Raw genomic sequence first — 23823 nt, forward strand, 5'->3', positions numbered from 1 at the left:
ATCCTTGATTCCATGCCCAAATGAGGACTGGCCTGGTTTTTATAATAATAGGTCATTGTTCCAAGAAGAGGCAAGAGGGGCCAAAATCACATTTTCAAAACGGGCTGTCTCATCCAGCTAAGAGTCAGAGCCTTGCCCATAGTTCCACAGAAAGCGTTAGAACTTAGTCTGAATGAAGATTCTAAGGGCAGTGGCCTTCCCCTACACCACAGCTGCCTAAGCAACAGGGGGGCCCTTAAAATGCCCCTCACTTATTTAATGCCCAAACATTAATTATTGTAATTGGACAGGGTCTTGTTGCCTCTCTGGGTCAGGGCCAATAAACCTTATACGGCCACAAAGCCTGGACTCCTATGACCTCTTCTTATAATAAGAGTAAGTTAGCACCACCTCCTTTGTTGTGTGGACATTTTGATTGTTGAAAGGGCAGGGAAAGAACAGCAGTTTACTAAGAGATGATAAAATTAGCCAAATGGTAAACAGCTGCTCAGATAAAAGTGCTGGCAGAGTGTTATGGGACCTGACAGAAAACTTACCTCCTTACAGGTACTCAGAGGACCCAGTAAGGGTGGCTGCAATGCATTGTGGTCCATCAGCTCATTTATATTCAACTGATTATTTCGGGTGTAACTGCAAAACACTGAAAACAAATTGAGTCTGCATCTTTTCATCGGATCCTACTTACAATGAATTGATTTTTGTCCTGTAACTATCTAAGTCATGATTCTTTGTCTCTGAACTTATTACAGGCCAGCTAAATTTCTGAATTAAGTTTAGAAATCCAGTTATTTTGTTAGTCACTGTTACATTCTTGTGTCAAGGAAAATGGTGACCTTTGAAGGAAGCTGGTAGACACCAGGGAGTCTGGTTTAGTATCTTTACACCACCTATTCATCAAGGATGTCTGGTTTGTTATCTAGAGAAGGCTGGTTTGCTATCTCTGTCCTTTCAGTGCTATATGTATTGATTAGGGGCATAATCATCAACTTGGCCACAGTAGATGAGGGACTCTCTACCACCGTGGCATAGGTATGAGACTGCTGTTCCTTGCCCAGTCAGTGGCTCATGGATCTAAAGGGCTTAGTAGGAGAGGAATTCCCTGTCGCTGAAGACAAGAAATACTGTTCACCAAGTTGTGGCTGCCCAGAGCCCTGGTCCCAGCTTTGGTTAGTGATTCATGGGTCTAAGAAAGAGGAAATTCTCTACCCCGGAAGCATGAGGTTTTCTCAGAAGACTGAGAGACAATGGGGCTGTCCGTCCTACTCTATCCACAGTTTCAACTTCCCAGAAACTTTAGTCTCAGCTTTGGTCAGTAGGTCATGAGCTGTCTATTACCCATCCCGCTTATTCAGTTAGATTTTGACAGGGAGGCACAACTCCAAGAGTCATCACAGAAGGCTTTAGTAGTGCATTGGCACTCAACATTCCTAGAAGTTAGTGGTGGATGTAACCTAGGTCTATAGGACAGTGTTACAAGGAGCAAAAACTACAAGAAGGTGTGGTGAAGAGGAGAGAGAGGAAATAAATACTGGAGTGTCCTACTCAGGGAATTAAGTAATCCCTGTAGTATGGAAAACTTGATTCTTGGGCATCACCCAAAGGTGGGAGACAATCAAGCCAAAGAACTAGACTGCTCTTCTGACCAAGGATTTGAGTGGGGCTTTATAGGGTCTTTCAAAGATATGTTTCTCCTGGACAATGTGTGTGTGTGTGTGTGTGTGTGTGTGTGTGTGTGAGCTATCTATCTCCAAGTGCAAGGTGAGTGAAAGCCCACTCAATGTTCTGACCTAGGCTGTCTCAATGGTTATGGTCTTATGCCAAGAAATATGGTAGAAGATGGTCACTTATTGGAATGCACAGTCAGGGAAGGCCAATGCGTATATATGTATACGGAGAGGATAACCAAGACAGTAAGTTTCCATAGCAAATTAAAGCTGTATTATAATTCAGGTTACAAGAAGGACCCCGGGTCACAAAATGGAGTCCAGGAAACATCAACGGAATCCATAGTAATGCACATTCCCATGATGCTATGCCAAAACCGTTGTTGAGAGAAGTCTAGATGAGACTGTGACTTGGTTATCTTCCTCATCCATCCAAAAGACTGGTAAAAGATCTACCCAAGAAAGGATTTGGAGCATTAAAAAAAAAACCAAAACCCTTTTAGTAACCCTGGATGATTAGTCCTCACTGTGGGTACGATGAACTCTGTGCAATATATTAATACATTTAGAAGCAGAACTGTCCTGGCATGACAGGAATTCCTAGAGATGAGAGACCGAAAACACAATCTTGCATTGTACCACACATCACAAAAAGCTAAGAAATGCTGGGGCAGCTAGGTGGTGCAGTGGATAGAGCACCAGCCCTGAAGTCAGGGGGACCCGAGTTTGGATCTGGCCTCAGACCAAACACTTGACACTTACTAGCTGTGTGACCCTGGGCAAGTCACTTAACCCCAATTGCCTAAAAGTAAAAAAAAAAAGCTAAGAAATGTATAAAACAGGGCAAAAAACACATCTGATTCAAACCCCATTGAAAACCTTTGAGCTATACAAAGCCATTCCTCTTTTTTTTTTCTTTTTTGGTGAGGTAATTGGGGTTAAGTGACTTGCCCAGGGTCAAAAAGCTAGTATGCTGGAGTCAAATGTCTGAGGTGGGATTTGAACTCAGGTCTTCTTGCCTCCAGGGCTGGCACTCTATCCACTGTGCCACTTAGCTGCCCCCAAACCCCATTCTTCTTAAAAACACTAGAAGACATAGGAATAAATGTAGGCTTTTCTTAAAATGATAAGTACACACACACACACACACACACACACACACACGCACATGCATGCACACACACCCAAGAGCAAGCATTATCTGTAATAGGGATAAACTAGAAGCTAGGATGTCCTTCAATCACCATTATTATTCAATATTGTACTAGAAATGAGGAAACAAAACTATCACCCTTTGCAAATGATATGATGGCCACAGAGAGTCAACTAAAAAACTAGTCAAAACAATTGACAATAAAATAAATCCACCCAAATCATCAGCATTTCTTTATATGACCAACAAAATACAGCAGGAAGAGATAGAATGAAAAATTCCACTTAAAATAATTATAGACAGTATAACATCTCCATAAACCAATACCATACACTCATGAAGTAACCCTGCATCAAATTCCCAACATGTTCCTGGCAGTCAGGTGCACAAGCCAAGCCTACCCACAGGATTGCAATGAAATGCAGCTCCCCATCCTGGCTCTCCCTCCCTCTTTCCGAGGCTGTGGAGATTCAGGCTCCAAACTGTAGACATTTGCTGAGGCCACAACAGCCGGCTCCACGGCCACATTCTGTGATGCAACAGCATTCTCCAGGAGAGCTAATTAACAGAGGGAATTGTCTTGTTGTTCATCCTTCATTCTTGAAGAGGACCAATGACTTCACAAGGGTGATGTCTTGACTCGTGCATACATTGGATTTGAGTGAAGCAGAGCTGCTGAGTCGTCAGCCTCACTCTCTCCTCCAACATCACTGAAGTCCACTAGACAAAAGTCAAGACAAGTGGCAATGGCCCAGGAGGCCCACACAACTTAACAATTATATAGTATCTTTCATTCTTTACCAATTGTTTCAAGTGTTTAAATTTCCAGAACAAGATAGCATGCCTTTCAAGGTCAGAACCCAAACCATGCGTTATTAGTGACACTCTATTTCCCTGATGATAAAATACAATCTCGTCAGTTTGTGTCCTAGATGTTAAAGACGTTTAAAATCTGGATTTTTCTTCCTCATCATGCCCTTTGGTAGCCTTTGTAATCAACATATCTATGCTTATAGTAGAGCTTATCATGATCCCCACCTCCTCCCAGGGCCAAGAAAATCCAAACTCCAAAGGGCAGAAATTTGCCCAAATTGTGATAGCAACATCATGGCAGAGCTCTGTATCACTGGGTCAAGGAAGTGAGGAACAGAGGGAGTGGAGCAAAATGGCACGAGTGCGTGTATAGGTGTGGAGGTGGGGTGTGTTTGGGATCCCTCTGTGTGTGGCACTTTACTGTGTCAGAAGGAAAGAGGCTAGCCTCCAGTTGGGGCCAGTTCTGTCCCTCCATAAGTCACCCGAGGAGGAGACCTAAGCTGATGAGGCCAGTGTGGGTGAGGACTCAGATGCTTTGAAATCCAACCCACAGGGGAAATTACCACCAGAGGAGAGGGAGTAAGTGAGTAAACAGTAGAGAGGAATTAGGGAGAAAAGACTGAAATTACCAAAGATCTCAAGAGGATGAAAACTTAGAGACCTTGAGCTTAAGCAGATAAATCAACAGGGAAAACATTAATAGCAAAAGGAAATATTGCCTCCAGATCTAGTAAACAATTGCAAGCGACCATGAGTAAATACTGCAAACAAAGGAAAATGATTCAAGACCAGATAAAGCAGAAGACCCCAGTGACTTTGAGGAGAGCATGGAAGCACAACACATTGTTGCTGAGTGGTTTAAAAACAAATGAGAATTGTGAGGGCAGAATGTATAGCCTGCCCAGCAGATATAATTGGCAGAATAGAAATACTTGAATCTGCTGTGGCAAATCTCACCAAAGAAACAAAAGAAAGAAAAATTGATTGGGAACATGAGTCCGTAGAAGTGAAGAATAATTTGGAAGAAGAGAAGCAAAAAGCAACAACATTAAAAGAAAACATGCTCTCTATACAAGCAAAAAATGTTGATTTCAAAGACAGGATGTATAGAGATAATTTAAGGATTATAGATTTTCCTCAAAAGCATGAGAGGTCAAAAAACTTAAATATCACAATGCAAATAATAATACATGAAAACTGCCCAGAACTCCTATAAATAGAAAACAAAGTGAAAAACAAAAGATTACCTCTAGAAAAAGAAAAATCCAAGGCTGCAAACTCCAAGACACTTAGTGGTTAAATTTAACAATCCCATTGAGAAATAACAAATTTCTGCAAGTGACCTGGAAAAACTCTTCAAATACAAAAGAAAAGAAATTTGATTATTCTGTGCCTACTAGGAAATGCAGAATGCAGAAAATGCATGAAGGAATGGAAAATTGTGTTCCAAAGAACAAGGGAGCTCAAGATGTAGCCCAAGGTGAGCAAATCTGACTTAACCACAAAAGGAAAAAAAAGATCGACATTCAATAATAAAGAGGCATTCAAAGCATTCTTAGAAAGAAAACCAGATCTAAAGAGGTTATTTCTTTTTAGGCAATTGGGGTTAAGTGACTTGCCCAGAGTCACACAGCTAGTGTCAAGTGTTTGGTCTGAGGTCAGATTTGAACTCAAGTCCTCCTGACTTCAGGGCCGGAGCTCTATCCACTGTGCCACCTAGCTGCTCCTAAAGAGTTATTTCTTAAACACTCCAAACAATAGAAATACAGGAAGAGTGAATGAATGTGATAGCCAAGGGCAGCAATAGCAATAGAGGGACAGCAGAGTGACCAGTAAGAGATCAGAAGTCAGGTGGTTACGATGGTGGAGAGGAAGCGACGTTGAAGAGGCAGGTATTGGGCATTATGAAATGAATGTCATGGCACCCCTCCGGCAGGTAAATCAATGTTTTTTGCGGGATGAAATTACAAAATGGAAGGGTGCATGCAAAGAAGGGAGGGGAGAAGGAGGATGGAGAGGAATGTGTTATGTTCCCTGGTCAAGTTGAGCGTCAGCAATGGGGGGAAAGTGACTCTTGTTTTTTCTCAGAAAGAGAAGACTCTGCAAGGGAGTGGTGAGTGTTGCAGTTTGGGGTGCTGGGAACTCTGAAATGCAAGGGTACAGGACAGGTCTGCCTTAAAAGAATTTGACCATTCAAGCCTTCTTTTAGTCAGAGTAATGAGGTTTTATTATGACACTGGTTAGGCAGACAAGAGTTCTAGTAAATCTGCGAATTGATGAGGATGGGACTGGTACTTTTATGTAGAAAAAGACTGTGGGAAGATCTGGATGGGATTAAGGAGTGGCAAGTAGCCTGGGGTGGGCCAGGTGCAGACAATGAAAAAAATTAAGTTGTAGGGCCACAATGAAAGAACAGTTAAAAGGATTATTGAGTATCTGGGTAGACTGGGATGACCAGATGCCTCAGGCTATGCCAGGGACTGGGTTTAGGGACTGGGTTGTGTGGGAAAGTTCAGGTCTTTTCCTTTTAAGGGTCTAGGTTCCATCCCATAACCCCATCACTGAGGAGGTGGGAAGAGGAACTGAAAAGGAGGAGAAAGGGAGACACCTGTTTTTGTGTTAGGAAGAAGTGCCACAGATGAGTACACCTATGGATGAAGAGATGTTCTGTGAAGGGAGATAGAGACCTTGAACTGAATGTTATCTATGAGAATTTGATGCTTTAAAAGACTACTTATCTGTCTTAGGAAGTGGGGAGTGGGGAATCAGAGCTCCTGAGACAATAGAAGCCTGGGGGAGCTGGGAGGGCATGGACTCAGGGAGGACATTTGAGACAAATAGGAAAAGAAGGTGACCAGGAAGAAGGTATAGGTCAGTGGTGGGCTGCATAATCAGGGTCATTTGGTGTGGGGGAAGGTCCTGCTATGGACAACATTCTCTCTATAACCTGCAGGAATTAGCATTTTTTTCTGAGAGTGAGACACAGCGGAAAAGGGGTGAGGTGGGGTGAGCTCTACAAGGAACCAGCAGAAACTTCTTAGATGGGAGAGCCTAGAAGGGGTACCTTGGAAGTACCATAATGAATACAGAGAGTAGAAAAGAACTAGGTAAGTATAGGGACTATGAACCAGAGAATGAGGGTCTAGATTAGACATGAAGAGAGACTGGATAGTGAAGAGAGTGAAAGAAAGAAAACCTCTATGGAAAGGGAAGCAAAAAATGAAATAAAAATAAAATTAATGACCAGGACTAGTTGAAGGGAAGAAGATGAAACTGAGGAAAATAAAGAAAGAAAGAATTAAATGCCCAGATAAAAGCAGAGGGGAAAAAAAAAGAAATAAGAAACAAAAACTCAAAGCGAAAGAGGTAACAGATTAAACTATAGTAACTGAAGAGACATAGTACTATGTTTACAATGGTGGGGGGAGTTCATAGCCTGAAAAAAATAGTACCAGAGACAAATGGAGGAAAATATAAAACTAACTCGTATAATTTTAAATGTGAATGGATTAAACAAGCCAATAAAATGAAAAGTGATAGATTGGATAAATTTTGCAATCTGTTTTTAAAATGTGTGTCTTGTAAGCAACAAATACATACACAGAATAAAATTGAGGGAATGGGGAAAAACGACTATACATCGAATGAATCCAAAGAAGGAGCTGCAATCACGGTATCTGACAAAGCAAAAACAAACATCCAAAAATAAAAAGGAAAAAACAAGGAAACTCCATTAGAAACTGATGCAGTTTGGGGCACTAAGAACACTGAAATGCAAGGGTACGGGACAGGTCTGCCTCAAAAGAATTCTACCACTCAAGCCTTCTTTCAGTCAGAGTAGTGAGTTTATGGTGATGCCAATAAAAGTTTGTGAGACTCTAAGAATCTGTGTAATTTAATGGGGGTAAGATTGGTACTTTTATGCAGAAAGAGACTGTGGGAAGATCTAGATGGGATTAAGGAGTAGCAAGTAGCCTGGGATGGGCCAGGTACAGACAATGAAAGGAGTTAAATGGTAGGGGCACAATGAAAGGACAGTTAAAAAGATTATTGAGTATCTGGGTAGACTGGGTTGGGCCTGATGCCTCAAGTTATGCCAGGTACTGGGTTGGGTGGGGAAGTTTCAGGGTTCGGGTCCCATCACCCCATCAGAACCATGGACAGCAAGCCAATATCAGTAATAAATTTAAATGCTCCAAAAGCTTTAGCATCCAAATTTATAAAGGAAAAATTAACTAAGCTAGAGGACAACATAGACAATAGCACAGTAAGGATAGGAGACATCAATATCCCTCTCTCAGTTTTGGATAAGAAAGATAAAAAAAGGGAAAATATGGCATTGAAAAAAATTGCTAGAGAAAAATTAGCTAGAGCTAAAAGACTTATGACATTGGGACTGCAGAAGAATCTATGCATTTATCAGCACCACATGGAACTTTTACAAAAACTAACTATGTATTAGGGAAAAGAGATATTGAAAACAAATGTGAAAAGGTAGAAATGATAAATACATCCTTTAAAGAACAATGCAATAAAAATAGTCATTGATTCAGGGACTTCAGACAAAAGACATAAACACAAATAGACTTAATAATGAAATCCTAAATAATGTGTAGTTCAAGGATAAATCATAGAAAAAAGATATGGAAAAATGGTAATGATGAAAGAACATGCCAAAATTTCTGGGATACAGTAAAGCAGACCTTGGGAGAAATATCATATCCCTATAAACATAGATTAACAAAATAGAAAAAAGAAAGGATTAATGAACTGAATATGCATTAAAAGAAATAGAAAGGCAACAAATAGAAAAACCCAGAATCATGAAAGAGAAGATATTAGAGTAGAAATAGATAAGCTGGAAACATAAAAAATCCATAGAAATGAGAAGTAAAACTGAAAGCTGGTTCTTTGAAAAGACTAATAAAATTAATTAACCTTTAAAGTTGATTTTTCTTATTAAAAAGAAGGGGCCAGAAAATTAAATCAATGAAATAGCAAATAGCAAGGTAAAATCAGAAGCAATAAAAAAAAACACAGAACCTATTATATACAGTAATATTCTAAAACAAGAAATAGAAGAGCTCAAAAATATAAAACACTCAAACTGTGAGAAGACCAGATAGGAGATTAAGAGATTGGGTTATTTAAGATCTCTACTTCCTAAAAGGAAATAGAACTACCTATAAAGGAACTTCCAAAGAACAAAGCTCTTGGTCATCAAGTATTCACAAAAGAATTCTATCAAACTTTTAAATTTGTATTTTTACTACACAAATTATTCTCAAAAATTAAGAAAGAAAGAATTCTGTATTTTTATTAAAACAAAGACTTATTTTATTAGACAAATATAGTCCTAATACTTAAACCAAGGAAAGAGAAAGATCAGAAGAAAAATGACAGGCAATATCATTAATATTAATTCAAAATTTGTCTTTAATTCAAAATTTTTATTTGTTTGTTGGTGAGGCAATGGAGTGAAGTGACTTGCTCAGAGTCACACAGCTAGAAGGGTCAAGTGTCTGAAGCCAGATTTGAATTCAGGTCTCCCGAATCCAGGGCCAGTGCTCTATCCACTGAGCCATTTAGCTGCTCCTTTAATTCAAAATTTTAAACAAAATTCTGTCAAATAGACTACAGAGATTTATCCAAGCAATCATTCATTGTGACCAAGTTGAATTTATACCAGGTATGCCAGGATGGTTCAATATTTGAAAAACAATCCATATTAAATAATTATATTAAAATCAAAACATCCCAAACCACATGATTGTCAAAGGCTTTTTCTGCATCCATTGAGAGAAAGTGCAACACTTATTCATGCTAAAAGCCCTACAAAGTATAGGTATAGAGGCACTTCTAAAAAAATTACTTATTTATTTCTTTTTAGTTTTTAACATTCACTTCCATAAGATTTTGAGTTCTAAATTTTCTCTCCTTCCCTCTCCTGTCCTCCCTAAGATGGCATGCAATCTGATATAGGCTCTACATCTACATTCATATTAAACATATTTTCACATTTTTCATGTGGTAAAGAAGAGTTAGAACCAATGGGAGAAATCACAAGAAAGAAGAAACAAACAAACAAAAAAAGAGAGCGAGAGTGAGCAAATAGTCTGCTTCCATCTGCATTCAGACTCCATAGTTCTTTCTCTGGATGCGGATAGCATTTTCCATCGTGAGTCTTTTGGAGATGTCTTAAATCCTTGCATTGCTGAGAAGAGCCAAGTCTATCAAAGTCAGTCATCGCACAATGTGGCTGTTACTGTGTACAACATTCTCCTGGTTCTGCTCACTTCGCTCATTGAGGAATTTTCCAAAAAATACCACAAAAAGCATTCAAGAGCATTAGCATCATATGTAATGGGGATGCACTTGAATCTTTTCCTATAAATAAAGGTGTAAAGCCCAGATGCCCACTTTCCTGACAATTATTTGGTAGACTTCTGAAAGTATATTTGTGTGTACATGTATATGTGTGTGAGATTATGTATGTATACATATACACATATATGTATACCTAGATATACATACATGTAAAACTTCATAAAACTTTCATGATTTGCTGAAGATATGACAATATACTTGGAAAATTCTAGAGAATCAGCAAAGATACTTATTGAGACAATAGCTTTCACAAAGTTGCAAATCACAAAATAAACCCTCAAAAATCAACTACAATGTGTACAATAAAATCTAAGAAGCAATAATAAAAAGGGAAACCTCATTCTAAATAACTAAAATATTCATAAAGTGACTGTGTCATCTTGGGCAAGTCATTCCCTTCTCTCATCTGCACTGCCCCACCCCCTCCCTTCCCCAGACTATAAGATAAGACAGTTACTATAATTGAACTGTAAGGAGTCCAAAGCTAGTATGATCCAGAGCCAGGACTAACTTCAGATAACTGGCCTCAAAGAGCAGTGATCTTTCTCTTTTCTGTTTTCTCCCTGACAACTGTTTCTAAAAACTCAAGCTAAAGTAAAGTTCCCTTTATTTCCCTCCTGGGACACACTCATCCATTGTCCATAGACTGCCCTGGCCCACAGCTATTAGGTTGTCAGCAGAGTCTCCATTTCCTGCAGGGTCTCATAGACCCTGGAAAGATCCTGCAGTTTCTCTTCTAAATTCTGAGCTCTCTTCCTCAGTTCTGCCACTGTTGGAGCCTTTGCCCCTTTTGACAAATGTACTGAATCTTGCACAATGGTGGCTATGTCCATTAGAACAAAGACTGTTGCAAATACAGCACCCCTCATCCCGGCTCCTTTGGTCATGGCCAGTACTGTGCCCTGAAAAGTCTTGCTCAAACCTGGTTTGGCTTTGACCAGGCTGAAGGCACAGAAGTTTGGGGCAATACTTTTGAAGGTTTTCCTCAACCTCCCCACTGCATGAAGAATTCCATTTACCTCTTTAGATAGAGCTCTCCTAATGTCATCTGTCCTTCCCTCAACATCGTCGAAATGTGTCCTCCCCCGTGAGGCACTCACATTATCAATAACACTTGCAGAAATACCTGTGACAGTAGCTGCTGCTCCCAATCCCATCCCAGTTATAGAGAGGCTCAAGCTCCATCTTGCCGTGATAGGTACAAGAGCACACCCCATCGTGGTCAGATGCCAGAGGCGACACCAGTGGAACTAGCTACGACACTGGCAATGGTGCAATCCTTGTGAAGCTTGTCGATTTTGTCTGCCATGCAGTAAAGGTCTTGGATATGCCGTTCTAGTTTCAGTTTTGTCATGGGAAAGTCTGTCAAAAACATTTCCATTTCATGCTGCATTTTTTCGTACATCATATCTTCCTCAGGATAATCCATGCTTTTGCACTCTAGGTTCAGGTATCAGACAGTCAAACAGTATCACCCCTGTGAAGAGCAGAAGTCAAAAGATGATGAAGTTGCTTTAGAGATGGGAAACAACATTAACTTTTCTATAGCATGCTAACGTTGACCAAGTTCTTTTCTCACCCTTCCCTGCCAAACTCCTAGAAAGAGTATATACTCTCAACTCACTGCCTCCACTTCCTCACCAACCACTCACTCTTCAACCCTTTGGCATCTGGTTTCCAAATCTAGAATTGTATGGAAACAGTTGAGGTCATTGATGACCCTCGCACTGCCAAGCACTCTTTTGTGTGTCCTTCTGTCCTTTATACCTCTGCAGCATTTGATCCTGAGTGCCAACCACCCATCTTTCTTGATCGTCTTGGCCACATGTCCATGGTTCTCCCTCGGTGCCATGGAAAGAACTTGGAACTAGTATCCAAGAAATCTAAGACTTAAGAACCATTCCCCAAAAGGTAAGTGATCAAAGGATAGGAATAACAAGTTGGCAAAAGAAGAAATGTTCACCATCATAATTTTTTGAAAAAGAAAATTTGAAAATTAGAACTTAAAGAAAAGTACATGATCAACCATCTGAGAAAGGACTCCAAACCACTAATAGGAAGAAAAATACACATTTAAACAATCCTGAGATTTTTCCCCCAGATCAATGAAATTGACAAAATACAGTCAGAAGGACCAGAGCAAACTAATATATCATCCATATAGTATATATAATATAATCCTAGTATTTAGTACATGGTTGATACATAGCAAGTGCTAATCAAATCTTTTTCATTCACTAATTTATTCACAGGGAATTAATCAGGAAATGTAGATTTTAAAAATATTTTATTTCCTACAATTTCCCACAATAACTTCCCACAATTACATGTAAAAATGACTTCTAATATTCAATTTCTTTTTTAAGTTTTGAGTTCCAAATTCTATCCCTCCCTCTCCTTCCTGCTTCCAGAGATGGTAAGCAATTTGATATGGGTTATACATGTGCAGTCATGTAAAACGCTTCCAAATTAGCATTTTGTGGAAGAAAACTCAGACAGAGAGAGACTATAAGTATGCTTCGGTCTGTATTCAGACAACATTGGCTTTTTCTCCAGAGGCGGATGGTGTTTTTCACCATGAGTCCTTTGGGGTTGTCTTAGATCGTTGTATCCATATTGCTTAGCACAATGCCTCATATGTTCATGTTGTTGTCCAGTCGGTTCAGTTGTGTCCAACTCCTCATGACCCAATTTGGGGTTTTCGTGGCAAGGTACTGGAGTAGTTTGCCATTTCCTTCTCCAGCTCATTCTACAAATGAGGAAACTGAGGCAAACAGGGTGAAATGACTTGCTCAGAGTCACACAGTTAGTAAGGGGGTGAAGCTGGATTTGAACTCAGGAAGATGAGTCCTCCTGCCTCCAGGCCCCACATTCTATCCACTGCACCACCTACCTGTCTACATAGCAAGTGCTTAATAAATATTGTATCTATGTCTATCTGTCTATTTATCTATCTATCCATCCATCTTTCTTTCTTTCTTTCCTTCTTTCTTTCTTTCTTTTCTTCTTATCTATTTATCTACTTATCTACCAACTTATCCATGTATCTATTTATCTGTGTACTTATCTATGTATCTAGCTATCTATTTCTCTATCGAGTCTATTTACTTATCTGTTTACATATCTATGAGTCTACTTATCTATAGATCAATTTATGTATTTATCTGCCTACCCATCTGTCCATCCATTGATCCATCTGTCCATCTATCCACCTATCTACCTATCTACCTATATTTATGTTTGACATTCCATACTCTTCCTAACCTAGTCCCTTCCTATTTTTCCAGTCTTCTTACACTTTACCCCCTTCCACGTCACTCTTCAGTCCAGTGACACTGGACCCCTGGCTATACCACAAAAAAAAGATACTCCATCTCTTGGTGGATGGAATTTTCTCCAGCTGTCCCCCATACTTGGCATGTTCTTCCTCCTCATCTGTGCCTACTGGCTTCCTTGGCTTCAAGTCCCAGGACAAATCTCATCTTCTAAAGAAGTCATTCCCAACCTCTCTTCCTTCTAATGACCTCCCTCTTTTCCTGATTTCCTATTTATCCTATATGTAGCTTCTTTGTACATGTTTAATTACCTGTTGTCTTCCCCATTAAATTGGGAGCTCCTTGAGGGCAGGGACTATCTGCCTCTTTCTGTATCCTCAGCCTTTAGCAGAGTGTCTAGCACATAGTAGGACCTTAATAAATGTTTATTGATTATGAATGGATCTACTTATCTATATACATATCTATCTTCTTATCTCCATATCTATTTACTTATCTATCTACTTGTCTATGTATCTATTTATATTCTTGCCTTATCTACTTATCTGTACCAGATATATAGCCAGAAAAACTTTAATAAAACTTTTTTTTAAAAGAAAAAGGATGAGACTGAATGTGTATTTTCTACTTATAATTGTCCTGGTAACCTCAGTAAAGTTCTCTGTGTAGCTGGAACCTGGGAAAAAATGAATTTAAATGTTTTCAAACCAAAACAAAAGGGAAAAAAAGCCACACAAATATTTGTAAAGTGCCCGCCATGTGAATGGCACAGGAGATGGTGGTGGGAATGGAAAGATCTGTAAAATGAGGAGCTTGGACGAGATGACCTCAAAGGTCCCCTCCACTTCTTTTTTTTTGTGGGGTGAGCAATTGGGGTTAAGTGACTTGCCCAGGGTCACGTAGCTAGTAAGTATCAAGTGTCTGAGGCTGGTTTGAACTCCCCTCCACTTCTCCAACCTATTTTTTCCCTCTGGTTCTGGGTCATGAGCCATGGGGTTACCTCTCCAAAACATCCTTAGTCACAAATCTCTCCAAAGCCTAGCCATCATATAGCAATTCCTCTCTGCTTTTTGAGGCGCAGGGCTTCTCAGTCACCCATTTCTGGCCAGGAAGAAGGAAAACAAAGTGTAAGAAAAACATTGTGTAAAAAATTTTTGAATATATTGAAAATGTTTGACTGCAGGGGGAGGGTGGTGGTTGACACTAGTAACCCCAAGGGTACGATTTTCTTTCAGGGAGCTCCAGGCTTGAGGATAGCACTATAAGTCTAGAGGATTGTGTAAGATCCCCAAGGGGAAGGGGAATGGGGATCTCTGTAGAACCAAAGGTTTTCTTCCTCTCAGCCTCAAGGGTGTTCCCTTTCCAGGGCAGTTTCAATTATGCGGTACTATGAGTCAATGGGTTGGGTGAAATAAAGGTTATCTAACTGATCTGATATACATTGTTAGCCTGAGTGCTTGCATAGCAGCTGAGGTCCCGTTTTACTCACCACTACAGATACCTAAATAAAAGCTGTATTCTGATGCTACCCAGAGGAGACACTGAGTAGAAATTAAGTGCCCCAGATAAGAGGCAAACAGACAAGTTTACCACACAGCTCTTTCCTGAACGGCTCTCACCTGGCTCTCTTGTTCCCTATCTTCTTAACAAACTCTCCACTGTGGCCATTGTATAAGGGTCAATTGAAGAAACACCAGCCCAGAGCTAGGGCTCTTTCTGCTCTTCTCTGCTATCTACCGACCCTTTAAGAGTGGTGAAGGGGGGCAGGTAGGTGGCCCAGTAGATAGAGGTCTAGCCTTGGAGTCAGGAGGACCTGAGTTCAAATCCAGCCTCAGACACTTGACACTTAGCAGCTGTGAGACCCTGGGCAAGTCACTTAACCCTGATTACCTCACCAAGATAATAATAATAATAATAATAATAATAATAATAATAATAATAATAATAATAATAATAGTAACAATAAAGAGTGGCGAAGAGACTCCTGCCCTTCTCAGGCCCAGTGGCCTCGGCTGCTGGCTTCCTTTCCCTATGACTGTGGTAGAGAGACAGCTCAGACCTCAGGACACACCCTCTTCGCCGTCTGCTTTTCAGATCATGCTCAAGTTCAATGTTTTTGGTCCTGTCTGTGATTTCACAGGGGTAAAGAAACTCCCTCACTAAAGCAGAGCTGATCTGAAACTGTCTTGGAGCGTCATCTGGGGCTCAGAGAGATAAATGACATGGCCAAGGGCAAACAGCCACTGTCAAAGGTCAGACCTGAACCCAGGTCTTCTCCTCGGAAAGCTAATTTAGCTTATTCAGTAAACATGCTTGGTGTTTGTACTGAGGACATCCCTGCCTGCTCCAATCAACTCCTGGTTTCTCCACCCGCCCTGTGACAACCTGGGCCCTGATTCCTGCTGTCTCACATTGCATCTGGCACCTCCCTTCTCAAGTCCTTCATAAACCAGCCTCAACCCACAGTTTCCCTCCCCCATTGAACTGCAGGGGGAAGGGCCTACTTACCGTTTTTATCTCTGACTCCTGCTCCCTGGTATGTAAAGTAGCAATTAATTAAAAATGTTTATGTGCAAAAAATAACTTGAGTCATCATGACACAGTGAGAACTCACCCACTGACTCTCAAGGCAGAGGCCCTGGGTTCAAATTCTGCCCAAGATGCTCACCACCTATGTGACATTGGAAAGGTCTCTCTCTGGGTCTCAGAGTTCTCTCCTGTAGAGGAGGAGCCGGACCAGAAGGACTTTAAGGTCCCTTTCAGCAGCTGACCCAGGCCATGGGTAGGGTTCACATAAAGCAAGGAGACATCACTCCATGGGGGGTGTCTTTGTGACTGTCACTTGAACCCAGCCTCAAACCAAAGCAAGCCTTTCTCCACATGAGGTGATCCCACTCCATGGAGGATCCACAGAGTCAAGAAACTAGGTGGTTGACTAGATGGGGCACTTGACCTAAAGTCAAGAAGACAAGAGTTCAAATCCTCCCTCAGGTACTAGCCATCTGTGTGATCTTGGGCAAGCCAGTTCTTCACTGTGTGCCTCAGTTGCCTCATCTGTAAAATAAAGGGGGTTGGTCTGAATGGCCTCTAAGGTCCCTCCAGCTCTAAAGCAATGATGCCCTTTTTAAAAACACACGTATTTTCCGTCTCCTGTTTGCAGAGTCCTTGGAGATTACTAACAGCAACTCTGGTAGTATCATCTTATTATCTCCATTTGACAGATGAGGAAACTGAGGTTCAGGAGGGGAGGTGACCTTCCCAGGGTGACACACAGATGGTAAATGGCAGAGACAGAATTTAAACCCAGGCCTCTTGACTCCAAATTCAGATTTTTTTTCCCTCAATTGCCCTGAGAAGCTCCAAGAAACAAATGTCATTTTTACCTCCCCTTGTATGCCCCCCCCTTCTACAGTTATACAATCAAGACCCTAGGACAAGGCCTCTCCGCCTCTTATCTTTGGTGCCCTGGGCTTGCGGCGGTAATAGTCCAGAGAAGAGACACAGCCACCTTCTACCAGGAAGCTGATGGACTTAAAATCCAAAAGGAATCGTGCAGTTTTGGGAGACGGCCAGTGCGGAAACGCATTTCGCTGGTCTCTATGTCTTTGTCATCAGGGTTTTCTTTCTGTAGTTTTTTTTTTAATTGTTTGCAGGAGAAAGATTGGGAAGGGAGAGATAATAAATGTTTGTAAAAATTAATTAATAGGATTAGTTATAGGATTCCTGTCACAGAATGATGAAAAATCCAGGCACCAAAGGTTCGTCAGGGACGATAAGAAACGCCCTTGAAGCTTAACACTGGCTGGAACTAACCCCAGCCTTCCAGGGGTGCACGCCATGGCAGTCGAACTTGTCAGGGCAAACAAGTGGACCGAGGCCCAGAATTACACTTTGGGATGATCCATAGTCTGGGAGAGCAAAGGAAGACCACGGGCTCCTGGATAAATCCCCAGGTAGAGGCTTCTAGAGCCAGAGCAGGAAGAGACCTCGAAGGCTACTCATCTCATGGACTCATTTCACAGAGGAGGAAAGTGAGCCCCAGAAGAGGGCAGTGATTTACAGATAAAATCCTGGAAGGCCCTTCAAGAACCGTCTATTCCAATCCTTTCTTTTTACAGTAAAGGAAACTGAGGCTTGGGAAGGTTAAGGGATTTGCTTAAGGTCATGCAGGGAGCACCAGAGGCTGGACCCTGCACGGCTGAAAATGTCTGCATTAGTATACCTCCTCTTTCTCTCCACTCTCTAAAATAAAAAAAAAAAGAAGTTTCTGAGAACAAGGAGAGTTTTCCTTAGCAAAGATATAGGGCAGAAAGCATAGGTTGTCTGCTCAGACTGGCCCCTCACCCAGGTTAACCAACTCTCAGCTTCTATAACCTTGCAGCCCCTGTTAACAACAGAGAAGCTGGGGGCTTTAGAAATACCCCAACATACACACACACACACACACACACACACACACACACACCCCCAGAGCTCCTGTAGCTGAGGGCATCCTTCCCTTGGCCTTAAGGAAGCTCCTCAGAGCAGCCCCACACTCCTTCACCAGCTGCCCACCTTCTTGCATGGGTGGCTCTGTTTTTGCCCTCAGCCCATGAAGACTGACTTTGTCATCCTCCCAGGACTTGGGGTCTGAGCTCCTGGGCACCAGTACAAAAGAATCCTCAATCTTGCACAAATATTCTTACCTCTCCAGGGTCTATTCAGCCAACCAGCAGGATGGAATGGACCGAAGTCTCTGAGGGAAGCTTCTGTTCTAGGGTATTGAAAAGCAAAAATGAAACCAGAATATTTTAAAGGCTTATTTTTAGCAGACTAAAGAGGAACTGCTGTTGCGGGCTGAGAGCTTGAGAGATTGTGACCCCTCAAAGACCGGCGTACAGGACGGGTAGTCTGGAATGAATTCACAGACCCAAGCATTCTTTAATCCACGATGGCAAAGCTTATTGTTACGCTTTTCAGTGGGCAAGGATTCTTAAAGGATTCTGCAAGAGACTGAGAATGCAGCTAGGGTTTATATGGAAAAGAGCCCGGGAAAGAAATGCCAGGAACACTGATGAGGTAATCCAAAGGTGCAGGTGTCTTTGGGGGATATGGATGGGAAAGTACAGGGAGTATACCGGACAGGGAGGGGGATGGATCTTTGAAGTCTGGCAGGAGGAAGAGTCCTTGGGCAGGTCAAGGACACCCCTCTCCATCTGTCTTGATGAGAGAATGCTCTGCAGCAAAGGAAAGCTTTCTCACAACTAAAGAATTGGGAGGCTTCCAGAGACATGATCTGAGGGCTGGGGCTGAGCAGCCAGATAAGGGTCGTGCTGAGGCCCATGCATGAATAACTGCTAGGCACAGTGTCCTTGGGCTGGGGAGAAACTGTCAGGGACAGTGTTACTGAGGCTAGGGAGAAATTGGGGTCCAAGTACAAGCAGCCAAACATAAGCACCCGAGCACCCCGTCATTGCCACCCCCATACTGGATGCCCCTGCTGTAATTGTTCAAATGTTCAGCGGCATAGTTTACACAGTCATGGAATGTTAGAGCCTGGAAGGAATTTAGAACTTGGGATGTCAGAGCAGGAAGGGACTTTAGAATGGAGAAGGGCAGGTACCCAGCAGCAATGATCCTACTCATCCCCTCACAGGCTTGCTTTGAGGTTCAAACAAGACAATATGCCTAAAGTGCTTTGTAAACTTGAAAGGGCTCTATAAAGGACATTCAGTATTGATCACTGTCCACATACCTGTCTGTGTCCCCCAGTAGAATGTAAGCTACATGAGGGCAAAGGTCTTTAACAGGTCTCAATTTGACTGAGACAGCGCCCACTCAGTGATTAAGGCTCAGCTAGAAAATAGGCAGAGAACGGCCTCTTTAAAAAAAAGGGGGGGGGCGTGTAGCTAGGCAGTTCAGTGGATAGAGCACCAGCCCTGGAGTTAGGAGGACCTGAGTTCAAATTCAGCCTCAGACACATAACATTAGCTGTGTGACTCTGGGCAAGTCACTTAACCCCAATATCAAAAAATTAAATTAATTAATTAAAATTTTAAAAATAGATCTGGTAGGGGAAGACCCTCAGGGTTTCTGGACAAAACCAGAGAGCAGGTAGCCCAGGGCTAGAGAGATCAATGATAATTAAAGGGAGCAGAGGGAGAGAACTAGGGGTGAGGATGGGGGTGCCCAAAAGGAGTCTAAGCCTGAACTTGGTGGGTAAAAGAAAGCCAGGACCAGGTCGAAAGTAGGGTTTCACAAAAGCCGCCCGCTGACCCAGAGGGCTGAGCAGCAAAACCTGAATTGAAACTGAAACTCTCACACTACATACCCAAGTGGGCAGGGCCTGGTGGTTACCATTTCTTCTCGTCACTTCCTTCCAGGTTGCTTGTCCTGGCTTTGTTCTGTTTCCTTTCAATTCCTGGGATGGTTTTTTCTGACAGAGGGTCCAAAGCTGGGTCCTTCACCCTCCCTGTTCAGGGGCCACCTCCTATAGGAAACCTGGGTGTTTTTAATGCTGTTTCCCTCCCTCCCTCCTCTAATTATTTTTGATGTCTGTCCCTGGGTATGTGTTCTAGGCCCCCCCATTCTCTCTACCACACGCCAAGAATGGAAACTTCCTTTTTTTCCTTTTTTCCTTTTTTTAAAAATTTTATTAATTTATTTTGATTTATCAACAATCATTCCATATGCTTTTCAGTTTAAAATTTTTCTCCCCCTTCCTCCCCCTCCCCCTCCCCAAGACGGCGCACAATCTGATATAAGCTTTACATTTACATTCCTATTAAACATATTTTCACATTAGTGAAGTTTAAAGTAAAAATTAAAACCAATAGGAGGAACCATCAGAAAGATGAAACAAAACTCAACAGAAGGTAAAAATAACTGATACCGATTTGACTTCCATAGTTCTTTCTTTGGATGTGGACAGCATTTTCCATCCCGAGGCCTCTGGAGATGTCTTAGATGCTTGTAATGCTGAGAAGAGTTCAGTTTAGCAATATTAGTCATCACATAATGTGGCTGTTATTGTGTTCAAAGTCCTCTTGGTTCTGCTCACTTCACTCAGCATCAGACCACATAAGTCTTCCCAGGTTTTTCTGAAGTCAGCCTGCTCATCATTTCTTATAGCACAATAGTATTCCATTACATTCATATACCACAACTTGCTCAGCCATTCCCCAATGGATGGGCATTCTCTCAATTTAAGAATGGAAACTTCTTAAAGGTAGAGGCTGCAACCCAAAGAGATCATACAAATGGGAAAAGGACCCACATGTACAAAAATATTCATAGCAGCTCTTTTTGTGGTGGCAAAGAATTGGAAACTGAGAGGATGCCCATCAATTGGGGAATGGCTGAACAAGTTGTGGTACATGAATGTAATGGAATACTATTGTTCCTTAAGAAATGATAAGCAAAGGGCAGCGAGGTGACGCAGTGGATGGAGCACCAGCACTGGAGTCAGAGGACTTGAGCTCAAATCCAACCTCAGACACATAATACTCACTCGCTGTGTGACCCTGGGCAAGTCATTTAACCCTGATTGCCTCGCCATAAAAAAAGAAAAGAAATGATGAGCAGGCAGACTTCAGAAAAACCTAGAAAGACTTATATGGATTGATGCTGAGTGAAGTGAGCAGAACCAGGAGAACGTTGTACACAGTAATAGCCACATTGTGTGATGACTGACTCTGATAGACTTATTCCTTCTTAGCGAAAATAAGACAATTCCAAAAGACTCATGACGGAAAATGCCATCCACATCCAGAAAAAGAACTATGGAGTCTGAATGCATATCGAAGCATATTATCTGCTCCCTCTCTTTTTTTCTTCTTCCTTGTGGTTTCTCCCCTTGGTTGTAATTCTTCTTTACAACATGACTAATGTGAAAATAGGTTTAATTTGAATATATATGTTGAGCCTATATTAAATAGCGTGCCGTCTTGGGGAGGGGAGAGATTGAGAAAATTTGGAACTCAAAATCTTATGGAAGTTAATGTTGAAAACTAAAAATAAATAAATAAATTTATTATTAAGGGGAAAAAAAAACCTGAGCCACCTGAAAGAAACATGGTGGCTTTAGCTCTAGTCAGAGGATCTGGCTTCCAATCTCGCCTCCAACACTTACTGGTTGTGGGACACTGGGCAAGTCACTTAAAGGTCTTTGCGTTCAGGATTCTTTAACTGTCAAATGATGTGGTAGAAGTAAGTGGCCTCTGCGACCCTTTCCAGCTTAGGTCTATGATGCTAAGTCATGTAGCCTTCCTGGGACTCAGTTTCTTCATATGTAAAATGCTGGTATCCACGGCCTCTGAGATCCCTTCTACCTCTAGACCTCTATGATTCTGAAGGTTCACTGTTACCCGAAGCTGCAGCCCTCCTCACCCCACCCTAGAACCTTCTCTTCTTGACTTGCTTCCTATCACATTGCCCAGGAAGAAACATGCCAGGGTATAGATGGAAGAGAGAGACTCAGAGAAGCTTAGAGATTTCCAAAGGGAGGCCTGCTTTTCCCAGACTGAAGGGAGGGCACTTTGTCTGGAGACCTTAGACCATTTTTAAAAATAAAATTTTATTTTCTTTAATTATCAATTAATATCCCTCACCACTGGGAAAAAAAAAAAAAGAAAAAGAAAACTCTTGTAAAAAAAAAACGCCAGTCAAGCGAAATGAATACCCCATATTGGCCTCATCCAACCAAGTGGGTCTCAATTTGCATCTTCAGTCCATTCCCTCTTGGTCAAGAAGTGGGGAGCAAGCTTCCTCATCAGTCCACGGGAATCATGGTTGGTCAGGACGTTAATCAGAACTACTAACTCTTTGAAAAATAAATATTTACTAAGCACCCACTATGTGTCAGGTAATGTGCTAAACCATGGGGATATAAAAAGAGGCAAAAGACAGTCCCTGCCCTCAAGGCATTTACAAATCCAGTACGGAAAATAACGTGCAAACAAATATATACAAAGTAAGCTATAGACAGGATAAGTAAGAAATAACAGAAAAAAGGCACCAGCATGAAGAGGGGTTAGGAAAGGGTTCCAGTAAAAGAGGGATTTTTATTGTGTTGTTATTATAGTACAAATTGTTTTTCTGTTTACTTCACTCTGCATCTGTCCATACAAGTCTTCCCAGGTTTCTCATTCCATTATGTTTATCTACCATAGCTCGTTTAGCCATTCCCCAGCAGATGGGTGCTTCCTCAGTACTTCTGCCCAAAAGGACTTACCCATGAACAAGGTGTCTATCATATCTTGCTGTGGCCTCCTCAGATGAGAAGATCTCACATCATGTAAATGTCTTGTGCCTCCCATCCGCTGCTGGACAGAGCCTTCTCCTGAGGGAAGGCTGTAGAGGGCCAGGACAAAGTGTCTGTACAAAGTCACTTCTTTTTATTTTTTAAATTAATTTATTTTAAACTTAAATACACAATAAGAGAAGAAAAAATATTATAAACTTAAATATTAAAACTTAAATACAAAATAAGAAAAGAAAAAAACATTATAAACTTAAATACAAAAGAAAAGAAAAAGAAACCTTATAACTTATATATTAAAACTTAAATACAAAATAAGAAAGTACTGTCATGTGCACAGCAGAACGTAAGAGAGGATTCAAAATATATGGCAATAAATTTCCATTTCAAGAAAGCCTATACGATAAATACTGTGCATTGTGTTCAGAACTGTCCATCTTTTCTTTGCTTCCTTGTAAGTTTTCTTTTCTCTGCTGTGCACTTTTCACTTTGTTCTTTTTTCCTCCTTCCTAGTCCCCCTCCTCCAAGAAGGTACAATTAAGTGTAGATTATATAGATCTAGATATACACACATATCTACACACACACAATGCAATATGTGCACATACATATACACATATATGTACATACGCACATGCAAACATACATATATGCACACAAAGATACATTCATATACACATACATATATGTACTTACACATACTTAGATGTACTTACATACACATACATATACTTAGATATCTACAATCATACTCATACAGAGACTTATGCATTCATATGCACCTATGTAAGACTGTACTACACTTATTTATCCTTTATCTCTCTGAGGGTGGATAACCTTTTCCTTCATAAGTCCAAGTCTTTCCATATTTTTCTAAGCCCACCAACTTGTCATTTCCTACAATATTCCAACCTTAGACTATCTACTTATTTTAAATAGTCTAAAACAATATTGATGAATATGGCTGACATTTAGCATAGTTTCCCTATTTTTCTCTTATGATTAAATCTATTTCAGCTTTTACTTTGTCTGAGATCATGTTTACTACCCTGCTTTTTTTTTCCCCTAATAAATTCTGCTGCTGATCTTTATTTTATGTTTGTGCATATCTCCTTTAAGTTTTTTTTTTAATTTCTAGGCAATTAGGGTTAAGTGACTTAAGCAATTGGGGTTAAGTGAGTTGCACAGGGTCACATAGCTAGTGTCAAGTGTTTGGTCTGAGGCTGGATTTGAACTCAGGTCCTCCTGACTTCAGGGCCGGTGCTGTATCTACTGTGCCACCTAGCTGCCCCT

General features: G+C 41.2%; 1 protein-coding gene across 1 annotated transcript; it reads right to left on the reverse strand.

Moving 5' to 3' along the window:
- Positions 1–9048: 9048 nt before the first annotated feature.
- On the reverse strand, positions 9049–18129 carry LOC110205721 (apolipoprotein L2-like). Its single transcript, XM_020982491.2, is given in 3 exon segments — positions 9049–11245; positions 11248–11494; positions 17978–18129. Coding segments are annotated over 2 exon segments (762 nt in total). The 5' UTR covers positions 11447–11494; positions 17978–18129; the 3' UTR covers positions 9049–10682.
- Positions 18130–23823: the final 5694 nt, after the last annotated feature.

This window comes from Phascolarctos cinereus, unplaced genomic scaffold, assembly GCF_003287225.1.
Source record: "Phascolarctos cinereus isolate Bilbo 61053 unplaced genomic scaffold, phaCin_HiC Scaffold_1;HRSCAF=81, whole genome shotgun sequence".
NCBI lineage: Eukaryota > Metazoa > Chordata > Mammalia > Diprotodontia > Phascolarctidae > Phascolarctos > Phascolarctos cinereus.